We start from the raw sequence: 12,497 nt of genomic DNA, 5'->3' as shown, positions 1-12,497 counted from the left end.
CTAAGCCGCGTTGTGTTTTTCTTGTAGAGTTGCAACATATTTAACTGGTTCAGGGATATGACCTTTATATTAAACCATGAACCCCAGTCAGACAGCAAGAGGTGTGTGGTTTGGAAAAAAAAATAGAATGGGCTAATTTTATACTTAATGAAGAAAATATATTGTTTTCATAATAAACTACAGAAAGGATGTGAAATACACATATTTCTCGAAGGTTGAGAAATGAGGACAGAGTGAATGTGACCAACAGATCTGGAAGAGGACAGAGAGGCAGCGTCACTTTTACAGAAAACACTGGCCATGTTACCAGGCTACAGCAATAGCCCAATGTGGCCTGAGAGGTCCTTTCATCCTTGTGTCCCCTTCCAGGGCATTCGCAGTCCTGTCCTATTGTCCCCCAAGTGGGGGAAAGGGACAGAAAATCACCCCACTGCCCTTCAATGTTCATGTGCCTGTTTCCCTAAGGTATTCAGTTGTCAAACTGCTTCTGTTACAAAGCTAATCAATTGCTTTCCACCTGCTACAAACGCCCAAACATGAGCCGCAGGCTTTGCCCCTGCATGTCTTGCCACTCCGCTCTTTAATCGCTGCCGATACACACGTATCTTATACCTGAAACCCGGCCAACTTCACCTGCTCACTGGGCAGTGGAACTGACGTCTATGCAAACCATGATAATTATGACAACACGAAAGCAAGATGTCACCATTCCAAAATCTCTTCTGAGGAAGCCTTTCAAAACATACTCTGCCTAAAAGGGAATAATCCCTATAATGGGGGCAGCAGATTAGACTTTCTGTGAATAAAGGCAAGGAACGACATGAAGAATTTGAATACACACACACACACATACACACACAAAATCCCTCCTCCAGCCAAAACTTCAGTATAGTAACAATCCTTGATTATTAGACTTGAAGACATTTTTAGGTCGTGATAACAATCACATGGAATAACTAAGTATTTCTCCTATGGTCCATACCTCCCACACTCTAATACTGTTCCCTATTCTCTTCTCCAGCCAAAGTAAAACTCCCAGTCCCTTAAAAAGGGCTTAAGGAGGCCGGGCGCGGTGGCTCACGCCTGTAATCCTAGCTCTGGGAGGCCGAGGCGGGTGGATCGCTCAAGGTCAGGAGTTCGAGACCAGCCTGAGCAAGAGTGAGACCCCGTCTCTACTAAAAATAGAAAGAAATTATCTGGCCAACTAAAAATATATATACAAAAAAATTAGCCGGGCATGGTGGCTCATGCCTGTAGTCCCAGCTACTAGGGAGGCTGAGGCAGTAGGATCGCTTAAGCCCAGGAGTCTGAGGTTGCTGTGAGCTAGGCTGATGCCACGGCACTCACTCTAGCCCGGGCAACAAAGTGACACTCTGTCTCAAAAAAAAAAAAAAAGGGCTTAAGGGGAGACAGAAGAGGGAGAATCTCAGTGAACAGAGGCCTCTGAATTAACCCATGGTAACATCCAACTCCCAGTTTCATAGAGAAGGCTGATCCCACCCCAGGCACACCCTACCGCATGGAGAGGAGCCAGGGAGGGACGGGGCAACAGGGACCACCAGCTTGGAGCTGCCCCACTGACCACTGCAGAAAAGCACTGTTCAGACCTCAAAAGCCCTCATCTGGATGGGCATCCCCGGTGACACTTTTCCTTTACTCTAGACCCTCAGGCACAGAGTAGGTATTTTAAGCTGTCACCAGTCCATTTATAGCATGAACACCTCGCCTCTTACTCATCACCCCCCAGGAAAGAAATCTACCCAAAGGGCGCCGGCAGTCTTTAATGTCCGATGAGCTCAATGTCGCTTCCTCAAGGAATGCCCCCCCCTGACCCGCCCCACACCAAGTCAGGCACCTGCAACATGCACTTCAGAGCACCCTCAAGTTTTCTTCCCAAGCACTCGCCAGTTTCTAATTACATAAAAACTCAGGAGTCACCCCAGATGCTCATCTTCCCCTCAGTCCCTCTACCATTCACCCCTATCCCCAGCAGCTAGTCCTGCTGCCTCTACATCCAAAACTCACTCCAAACCCACCCCCTGCCCTGCATCTCCACCACTGCCTTCAGGGTCCCTGCCACCATCGCTCTCCCACCGGGACAATGGCAGCAGCACCACCCGCTGCTCCCGCCTCCTCTCCCGTAACAACCAGAGTCGCCTCTTAAATTGATGAACGAGACCACGTGCTGCTTTAAACTGCACGGTGGCCTCCTGTGCCCTCTAGACTGAAACCCACACACTTGGACCGAAAACCTGCCCTACCAGGTCCTGCCCACCTTTCGTGCCACCTCCTGCCCACTCACCCCTCGGCAGCTCCCTTGGCCTTTCCGTTCCTTGAACTTGCCAAGATCATTCCCAGCCCAGGCCCTTTGCCATTGCTGTTTCCTCTGCCTGGAATACTCTGTCGCCAATCCCCTGAATGGTGGACTCTTCATCGCTCGGTTCTCAGCTCCAGCGCCCCTCTGGAAAGCAGCCTTCCCTGACCCCCTTATCTAATGCTGCCCACCCCCCAAGTTACCCCTTATCAGTTCACTGGTCACTAGCACAGGTCATCTGCTTACACGTGTGTACTGTCTAATATCCCCCAACAGAAGCTGAGCTCCACGAGCACAGGGGCTGAGTCTTGTTCACAGCACCTAGAAGAGAAGCCGCACACAGTGGGGCACAGAGGAAATCTCAGAGAATCAGCGAGGGCGTATGTGGCTGGTATTTCTCTCTCACGGGCAAGCAGCTACGCTCCTCACAGTGACCGCGGACCCGGCGCTAGAGCAGGCACTCGAATACTCGAAAGAAGGAAAGAGAGTGAATGCGGACAAGCGAGGAAGAGGGTGGAGAGAACAAAGTGAGCAGAGCAACGCATGAGTGTGTTGTACAAGGACGCCAGTGGATGCTACCTGGTGGCAATTATCAGTGACCCCTCGCTTCTCTAACACACCTGCACCTTATACTCTCCTCCCGCTTTCTAGATGTTCTTCTTTCCCTTCATCTATTCTTCTTTTCCTCTGTCTCCTTATTTTTGTTTCCAGCAGCCTCTGCTTTGGGCACCTGAAGGTAAGACAGATGCCCTGCAGGCAATTTCACAGCCAGCAGCTGTCAAGGTCAGCAGCTGGGAAATTAGGTTTCGCCCCTGCCTACCTCCTGGGGGGTCACCACGTCCCTCAGGACATGAGTGGGCCTGTCTTCAGGCACAACGAAATCTGGGCTCATTTAGAAGAGATTTCCGTTGTCCAACATTCTAAACAACTAAGGCAGGAATGGAGTGCCCCACTGTCGTTCTGGCTGCTTCTTCGGGGTCCCCTCCCTGGTGGGGCAGAGAGTGAGAGAATCTCCCCAGGGCTGTGGATTTTTCTGCCCCAGTGGAAGCAGCTTTGGCATTTTCCCAAAGCGTTTCGGAGACTATTTGGTCTTCCTAAATGATCACCCTTAAACACAGTGATCATATCTTACTTGTTTTATTGGTGACTTCTGAATCTACTATAAATCCTGAATCAGGACAATTTCTGGGCAATTTTAAGCAACCTCCTCCTGTTCAAACACAAAGAATACAAACTCCCAAAAAGTACGGAAGTAAATGGCTGTAGGTAAGGGAATTCTAGAAGACTGAATAATTGCTTCCTTGTTTGAAGAGAAGTAAATAAGAGAAGAAAACCACCAGGAGACCCATAAACACCACAGCAGAGCAAAGCAAAGGGAGGATCATCCAGAAGACGCAGAGAAAAGCACAGCTTTGAAATGATTTAATGCAACATCCAGAAGAAAAATCTTTTTGGTATCCCTAATAGAGAACATAGCTTCTGAGCAACAGAAAATCACAACGAACGCACAAGGTGAAATGGAAAAACAACAGAAGAGGATGAATGGCAGGGAAGGCAAAGGCAGGACCTGTGCTTCAGAGATATTTCAGAGGGAAAATCCTCGTTCTGGCACTTAACATGTGTCCTTGCAAAATGTCCAACCTCCCAGATTATAATACGCATCTCCTGGGACTTTTATAAGAGTTAGATAAAATATGTATGTGTATGTGTGTTTGTATATATATTTGGGGGGAGGCATACACACACACACACACACATGCACACATATGGACAAGCATGTCACTTAGAGGAGGATCTCTGTAGCCAATGGCTTCCCCTAATTCCTGATCAGTGTGCTCGTTCTCACCTTTACTTAAGCTCCCATTTGTTCTTGTTGCATATGTTCCCACCCATTCAATCCTATTCATCCTGCAGAGCCCATGAAAAGGCACACCTCCTCCGAGAAGCCTAGGGGTATTTCTCCCTCTGACCTCTCACCGCTATCAGTGCTTTCACTAAACATCATAATACTTGAAAATATTTTGCCTTGTATGAGTCTCTGTACTTTCCTATATAAAAGCCCAAAGAGAACACATATTCTCTGAAGTCAAAGGCTGTGTAATATTATATTTTTGTATCCTCCATAATGCTGGGAACTCTTGGACTCAGAATGACCTGTTAAAGTGGGCTCTCAACAAGCAGGAGGGGTCTTCCCCACCGCAGAGGGATTGCTTGCTGCCTGCAGAAGGCTCTGGGCCTCCACATTCACCCTCTGCAGAATCACTCTTATCACCTCTCCTCCAAGGGCAGGTGCAAGGCCCAGAGCTAAGAAGGAAAAGAAAAAACACTAAAGTTCAGAGACAATAGGAATGAGCAGTTAGTTGGGATTTATAATGGGAGCGAGAAGGTGTCTACGGTTGTGTGTGTCATCTCAGGGTAATCTGGCAATGGGAGACTGGTTGCCAGTTGTGACGCTTGCTGGGCCCTTGGGTGATACATTCGGAACACATCCCGCTCTTACCTATATTGCGCTTGAAAGTGGCTTTGCACAAAGCTTTGACCTAGAGAAAGCTGAGCCGATGGGGACAGGCAGTTCTCAGAGGTTTTACTGGCTTCAGGCGGAAGCTACAAAGAAATGAGGATAAGAAGCAAGATTAGATACACCTGCTATCGCTCAGCTGCTTCTACACCACTGAGCCTGTGGCTTCCTCCTGGGCCTGCATCATCCCTTTCTGGGACTCTGAGGAGTCTTGGCCTTCAGGGCTGCCTGTACCGTAATTCAAATGTTCTCTCAATCCATCTCCAGATCCTTAACTTAATCACACCAGCAAAGTCTTTACCATATAAGATAACAGCTATAGGATGCAAGGATTAAGACTTAATATTTTTGGAGTCTTTTTTTAGCCTATCCCACCTTGGGGCTCCTGCCTGCCCCAATGTCACCAACCTCCTCTGGACCCCCACCATGTCCAGTGTGAATTATGGCAGCTTCCTAGTTTCTCTAAGTTTATTCTTCACCCCCTGCCTACTCTCTACGACACACAGGACACAATTATTTATTAAGACCTTGCTATGCAAAATCACTGTCCTGGAAGAGGCCCGTCCCTAAGGGCAACCCCAGAATCGAAGCCAGCCAGCACATAAAGCTACTCAGTAACACATAAAATTAGCTATACAAGTATCTACACAAGGCCACACATAAAATATGCCCTAGAACAGTATTTCTCAGCTTTTCCATTATTTCTGTCCTCAAGGAGTCTTTTTAGACAATTTTTCCTAATCACTCCCACCATGAAACTTTAATATCATAGATAAACTGTACACGTGTCTATGTACTATATGAATATCTGTCCCCCAAAAGCCAATTTCTGGCGCCTTGGGGCCTTTGGCACTTGTGTGACATCATCCGCCCTGAGAATGCATCACCCTCAAGACAGGCAGGCAGTGAGGTGTAGGTGAAGACCTGGGTGGAATCTGAGGTGAATCCTGAAGGATTTTAGAACGCGGAGGACAGAACCATGTAGAAGGAACGCACATGACGCGTCTGGGGTAAAGTATACCGACGTGTGCAATTCACTTCAAAGTGCATCGAAAAAATAAGATGAGAAAAAAAAAAGAGTAACGAGTGGATAGAGAGATAGACAGATGGGTAAATGTGTGATAAAGCAAATTTAGTCAAATGCAAATTGTAGCCTCTAAGCGGTGGGTATGAGTGTTCACTGTACAATTAATTCCACTTGCCCATATGTTTGAGATTTTCCATAATACAATATTGGAACGAATAAGTGAGTACTCAGAATGGTCATTCTTATTCATCCCGATATTTTATGATGCCGCATTTGACTAGGATACAGGATGTGCAAAGGGAAGTAGAAAACAGGGCCGGTGAGTCTGGTGCCACCCTGGGTGGGGCCTTCAAAGTCCTGCACAGTAAACAGCATAGTTCCAGGGTTAAGAACATAGACTCCAGAGTGAGACTGCAGGGGTTCAAATCCCTACACTGGTACGTGGCTCTGAGAGTTACTCAGCCTCTTGATCCAAATAAATTAATCTCTTTGTTCCATGGTTTCTCAACTGTAATAAAGGGACGATGATAGCATCTACCCGATAGGGATGTTTTGAGGATTTAACAAGTTTGTTGTGTGTGTGTGTGTGTGTGTGTGTGTGTGTGTGTGTGTGTGTGTGTGTAAAACAATTAGAACAGTGCCTGGTACAACATAAGCACTGTATAAGTGGTTGTTGTTACACACCGGGGAGCCCTTGATGGGTTTGAACCTAGTGACATGCTTGGAGAGATGCTTTAACCTGATAGCCAATCCCAGATGAAGGATAAATTTGGAGGTTAGGACACAGATTAGGAGGCTCAAGGGTCCAGGTAGCAGCAGGGTGAAGCTGAGCAGGAGCCAGGAAAAGGAAGAGAGATGGATTCAGAACACCCTGTGTAAGTAGCTCATATCTCAGCACCTGACCAGGGCAACGGAGGAGGAGATAAACATGACCAACTCCAAGCTTCCAGTCCAGCACCTGGAGAGAGCCAGTTCCATTAGCAGAGAGGGAAAGACAGAAGGAGAAGCGGGTTTGGGAAGGGAACGCGAAGTTGAGGGGGATGCAATGCCCAGGCAGAGACAGAGCTAACTTGGATGCGAGTGGGCACTGGCATATTTTGGCTGCCCGGGCTCCACTCCTCCTCCTTTTCAAACATGGAACGCAGTCCACAGGGACGGGGGGCTCTTTCTTCAGGGTTCTGTCCTCCCCTACCAAGGGACAGACCCATGTCCCAAGCGAGCCACACTGTGCTGTGCCTGCCCTGGATGGGAGTCACAAGCAGAGTGACCAGAAGGCTGAAATTTATTCCAGCAGCAGTGCCCGAGGAAGAGAGCGGAGCAGATCCTGCCACCGAGCTGCCCTCAGAGCTGCCTGGCTTGTGGCCATATTGAGCTGGTCCTTTGGCCTTCCCTGTAATCCTGCATGTTGCTCCTTGGTCTCCTCCTAAGTTCCCTCTTGTTTGAGTCACCTCAAGTTGTTTGTTCTTGCTTGTACCCAGAGAAGTCACAATGATACAGGATGCCCCTGCACAGCGTTGGGGGTGGCCATGGCAGGATCACCCAGGGATGGGATGCAGAAAGAGAGAAAGTCCTGAGCGAGGCTGGAATGAGGGGCAGCAGGGAGACACTCACAAAGCACAGAGATAATGAGGTCACACGGGGCTGGGTTGTCCTCTCTGCTAGCCGAGTGACCCTCAGCCTCTCTCCCTGGCCTCATTCCCTGTGCAAAAGCAGTAAGAGTCTCACATCACCTTCACGCGGCAGCCTTTCAAATCAAAAGAAACGATGTGTATCTCTCCTGGCACACAGTTGGTGCTTAATACGTGTTAGCTTCCTGGTCCTCTCCTCAGCCACGTCCCCTCCTTAATGCTGCAAGAGTGGCATTTTGTGGAAAACAAACTGCCAAAAAGACTGTTTGTGTGTTAGTGTTTTTACCAGGGTAGTAAAAAAATCCCTTTTCCACAAGATGAAAACATTTAAGAATCGGTAAAATAACGAAAAAGAAATTGGCCTTTATGATTCCTATTCCAGTTTCAAATAAATCTAGCTATGCGGCTTCCCTGTGTCTTGAAAACAAAAATAAACTCAAAAAGAAAAATCATTGAGCTACGCAGAGGATAGCGGCTTTTCTTCTCAGAAAGGGACAATGAAACTCCACGCCAAATAATCCCAGCAGCTCTGTTCTTTACCTTCAAGCGCACACAGCCAGGCCTCGACAGGCAGCCCAGTTTTCTGAGAGCAAATTTCAGGAGAGGCTTTGACTTCAGACAGAGAAAAAAAGATCTTTTCCGGTTTCAATCAGGTCAAACGAAGGGCGGTGTAAGCTCCTCTCTAGGGCCAACAGCCACCTTGCCTCGGTGGCGTTACTCCTAAAGTGCCCCGCCCACTACAGAACGGAGGGCAGCCAGTGTGGCCGAGGACAGGGCACAAGGGGCAGAGGGGTCTGGAATCAGCTGAGTGTTCGGCAGGCCCAGGCAGGGGGGTGCTCCGTCAGCCACATGGGAGCCTGGATTTGCTCTAAGTGCAATAGAAGCCACTGGAGGAATTTAAGCAGGAGAGAGACATGATCTTATTTCCTTTCTACAAAGATCTGGCTGCAGTGTGGAGAACATTGCAGCGGGACATATTTGAAATTAGAGGACCAATGATGGCCGCTTTGACTTGTGTCTTGTAGTTGTTAAAAAGAATTATTGGAGCCGGGCGTGTTGGCTCACGCCTGTAATCCTAGCACTCTGGGAGGCCAAGGCGGGAGGATTGCTCGAGGTCAGGAGTTCGAGACCAGCCTGAGCAAGAGCGAGACCCTGTCTCTACTAAAAAATAGAAAGAAATTATCTGGACAACTAAAAATATATAGAAAAAACTAGCCGGGCATGGTGGCGCATGCCTGTAGTCCCAACTACTCGGGAGGCTGAGGCAGAAGGATTGCTTAAGCCCAGGAATTTGAGGTTGCTGTGAGCTAGGCTGACGCCACGGCACTCACTCTAGCCCGGGCAACAGAGTGAGACTCTGTCTCAAAAAAAAAAAAAAAACAAAAAAGAATTATTAGTAGGCCTTCTTGGCTTAAATAAACTCCATGTTATATTAAAGAAAGGTCTGGGGGTGGTACACCATCATTGGGAACAAAGGCTCTAGAGCAGTGGTTCTCAAATGAGGGGTGATTTTGCACATACTCCCTCCCCCCAGAGACATTTTTGGTTATCACAACTCTGGGTTGCCCCTGGCATCTAGCAGGTAAAGGGATGCCACTAAGGCTACGATGAACAGGACAGACCTCCCCAACAAAGAATCATCAGGCCACAGATGTCAAAAATGTTGAGGTTAAGAAACCTTGTTACAGAGTTGCATTTCCTGGATTTGGGTCCTGGCTCTCCCACTACCAGCTGTGTGACTTGGGGCAACTTACTTACCCTCTCCGAGATCTTCTCCACCCTTAAGCCCAATGCCTTTTCCTGTTACCAAGGGAATAGTGGAAGAAAATGTAAAGGCAATTTGCAAGGCTACCTATCCCACCTACTTCCCAGATAGAAAGAGCTGCCTGGCATAGCCAGGGAGAGGGGAGGGGGAAACAGGATAAGGCTTTGCCTATCCAGCCAGGAGGAAGAGATACCAACCCATCTCCAAGGCTTCTCTCCCCCGCCATGGGGAACTGAGAGGGCAGGAGACACTCGTGAGAAGGAAACGGGTCCAGCACACTGGCTTTGGCACAACCAGACCCAGGTCCCGTTCTGTTTCCATCAAGTAGAAAGAAGCTGAGTGGCCTTGAGCAACTGACTTAACGCAAATTTCCATCAACTGTAAAGTAAGACTCATCCTTATAACAGTAAAGCATAACTAATTTAGTCAACCATTCAAGAGTTTATTGAGTGTCTACTATGTGTCCAGTAGTGACATAAGTCACAAAAAGCATTAAGTTATGTGCCTGGCATATAACAAATATTCAACCAACAGTCTCTTATTTAAAAAAATACATCATTCTGAGTTCAAAATGTGTTCGCTATAAACTTGTGGGACATACAGTGTAGGGGGCATATGTTTATCTGCTCAGGATTCCTTTCTTTGGGGAAGCAACCTGTTCCAATTGTATAAAAGCTACCCTTGGCCCATGTGCACCCCCAGAGGCATGCTACCCAAGTGTGCCCAATCAGAATATGTCACACAATCAGAATATGCCACAGCCCAAGAATGGACATGTGAGCCAGGCTGGGACAATCAGACTCTTCCCTGGGCTTTTTCTAGAATCCCAAGCTCTAAAGACTACATGAGCATTGCAGAAGGCTTTCTTGCTACCATGTGGGCAGAGGCAGTCTGAGAATGAAGCCAGAAATAAGAGATAAAGAGAGAGTCAAAACCTGGTGACATCCTCTGAGTCCTTGGATCCAGCCCTACCTGAAGCTGGTTCAACCTTCAGACTTACAAGTTATAAAAGCCAATAAATGCCCTTGCCGTAAGTTGGATCAAGTTAAATTTGTGTCACTTGCAACTAAAGGGGTCAGAATAAAATAAACAGAAAATCACTGTAAATAAAAGAAAAATCACCCATAACATCACAACCCTGAGGAACCACCACAACCTTTGAGTGTATGGGCCTCCCAGGTTTTGTTGTGTGATTCTGGCTTTATTTTGTTTGTATGTTTTGGGGTTGAGTGGGGTGATTATTTTTAAAATAAGAAAAAAGGCTTTCCAGATTCTTTGGACTTGAATCCTGATTCTACTGCTTCCTTAGCTGTGTTGCTTTAAGGTTACTCGATCTCTCTGATATATGGTTATGTTCTCCTTTTCTTGAAGTTGCAAGCTGCCATTTTAAGAGAAAGATCTTGCAGTTATACAGGTGACTAAAAAATAAATAAAAATTGAAAAAGAAAACAGAAAGAAAGATAACAGCTGGCTATGTGGATATGCTTAAAAAAAAAAAAAAGACTGAGTTTCCTGAGCCATTCATTCTCTATTATTCTAGAATGATGGGCTCCAAGAAAATAATGAAGGAATGAGAAGGTGACGGTTGAAAGACTAAGCACTTCCCAAGGGGGTTTTAGTTGATTCATGAGAGGGATGGGAATATAGTGCTCAACTTTTAAACAAAACCAAAAAACTGGTAAAGCAGTTCCCGTGGCTGCACCTGGATCAGTTATGAGATACATCAAAGTAACGTGTTCCTGATTATCAAAGCTCATGAAACATTTTTTTAAATTACAGCAGATTATTCATGGATATTATTACAACAACTTTGCTCACTTATGATATAATAACTTCATTCACTTTTACTTTCTTAAGTGGGAGATAACGGGACAGCATTAGAGCACAGCCCATCATTGATCTTTGTTGAGAGAAGTCCATAAAGAACACAGCTGATGTATTAATTCACTGTGGCTATTACAAATTATCATGGTGCTTTCCTCCTCCCAAAGGTTTGGGGTTTCATCAAAACGTGGGAATGCTAAATGCACACATGTAAAAATCATTTGTCTTGCATCTTGGGAGAAAGGGTTAGGAATTATTACTGCCCTGTACTATACATAACTGAGAAAGCAATGATAGAGCTGAAATGATATTATACCATCTGAAAATAATAAGCAATGGTATTATTATCATGCTTTTATCAGATGGCCATGCTGATGCACAAAATATAGACAAAAAAATATTTTTCAAATTTTGAGCTAAAATGAAACCCTGTTCACTATAAATCACTGGGATTAGGGAGGACGAGAAATACTGCAATGGGAGGAAATGCCTTGTCTGAAGCAAACAGAGCTAAAAGAAGGGAGCAGGGAACAGCACTGTGTATCCAGTAGGCAGACTATATAGGCATCTAAGAATCTGAATTTCAAGATTCAGTTTTGAGGAAAGTTGAGTGAACATTCAAAGGAAAAAAAGGAAAATCGAATACAATGTGTTGTTTCAAGAGTGACCAACCTTTTCGAGCACCGGCCCTCGGGATGAGCCCTCCAAGTCCTCATGCACACGATCCAGCAACCAGAGCAGGAATTCCAGGGCATCGTGCTGGGAATTGCCTTGGAACTGAGAGCCGTACTTGGAAACTGCATTCTGAAAGGAAAAAACGAAAACCAGGGGTCAGTTTAGCCCTTTATGCAACCGAATGAAGGGCCTATAAGCTCCAGGTCTACCAAGTGGTCATTTTTCTGCCCTGACCTAGGATGACAGCACATAAACAACGTGGGGTGGAAATGTTCTTTCCTGCCGAAGCCTGCCCTTTGGGGGCAGTGTCCCAAAATGGTATGGAGGGTTCTCTGTATAGAAGAGGGTACTTTTTCCCCCAGAAGGACTACTGATGTATGTTCTATCCTTTGAAAACCCATAGGGTTGTTTCTGTTGGATACTCTGATACTGCTGACCATCTGTCCTCTCTGAAGCTCTCCTCCTTTGCTGGGGCACCATGCTCCACTGGTGTCCCCTCCATCGGTCTATCCCCATGCTGTCTCTGTTCATCCCACAGGGGAACAGCCTTCTCTCCCTTGCTGATGTCATCCATTCCCATAGCCTCACCTCTCTCTTTGGAGATGACATCTGTAATAAAGTTGACTTCCTTAAATATTAACACGATGTAGTATGTAGCTCCTTTACTGTCTCTTAATAATGGGTATGAAATTTAAGGATACAAACTTCTCTTTCTGTTGTTAGATCACAAAATGATTGGGCCAGCC

General features: G+C 46.4%; 1 protein-coding gene across 2 annotated transcripts in view; it reads right to left on the bottom strand.

Moving 5' to 3' along the window:
• USP43 (ubiquitin specific peptidase 43) overlaps window positions 1-12,497 on the bottom strand; it is a 62,669-nt gene that overhangs the window by 43,034 nt on the left and 7,138 nt on the right. For both annotated transcript variants that reach the window (XM_045569750.1, XM_045569751.1), the window contains exons 2-3: window positions 11,749-11,880; window positions 4,815-4,918 (exon numbers count right to left, since the gene is read on the bottom strand). In XM_045569750.1, the coding sequence (XP_045425706.1) occupies window positions 4,815-4,918; window positions 11,749-11,880 (236 nt within the window). The remainder of the gene's footprint in view (window positions 1-4,814; window positions 4,919-11,748; window positions 11,881-12,497) is intronic.

The sequence above is a fragment of the Lemur catta genome, chromosome 15 (assembly GCF_020740605.2).
Source record: "Lemur catta isolate mLemCat1 chromosome 15, mLemCat1.pri, whole genome shotgun sequence".
NCBI lineage: Eukaryota > Metazoa > Chordata > Mammalia > Primates > Lemuridae > Lemur > Lemur catta.
The sequence above is the reverse complement of the archived record's forward strand: the minus strand, read 5'-3'. Positions and strand labels throughout refer to the sequence as shown.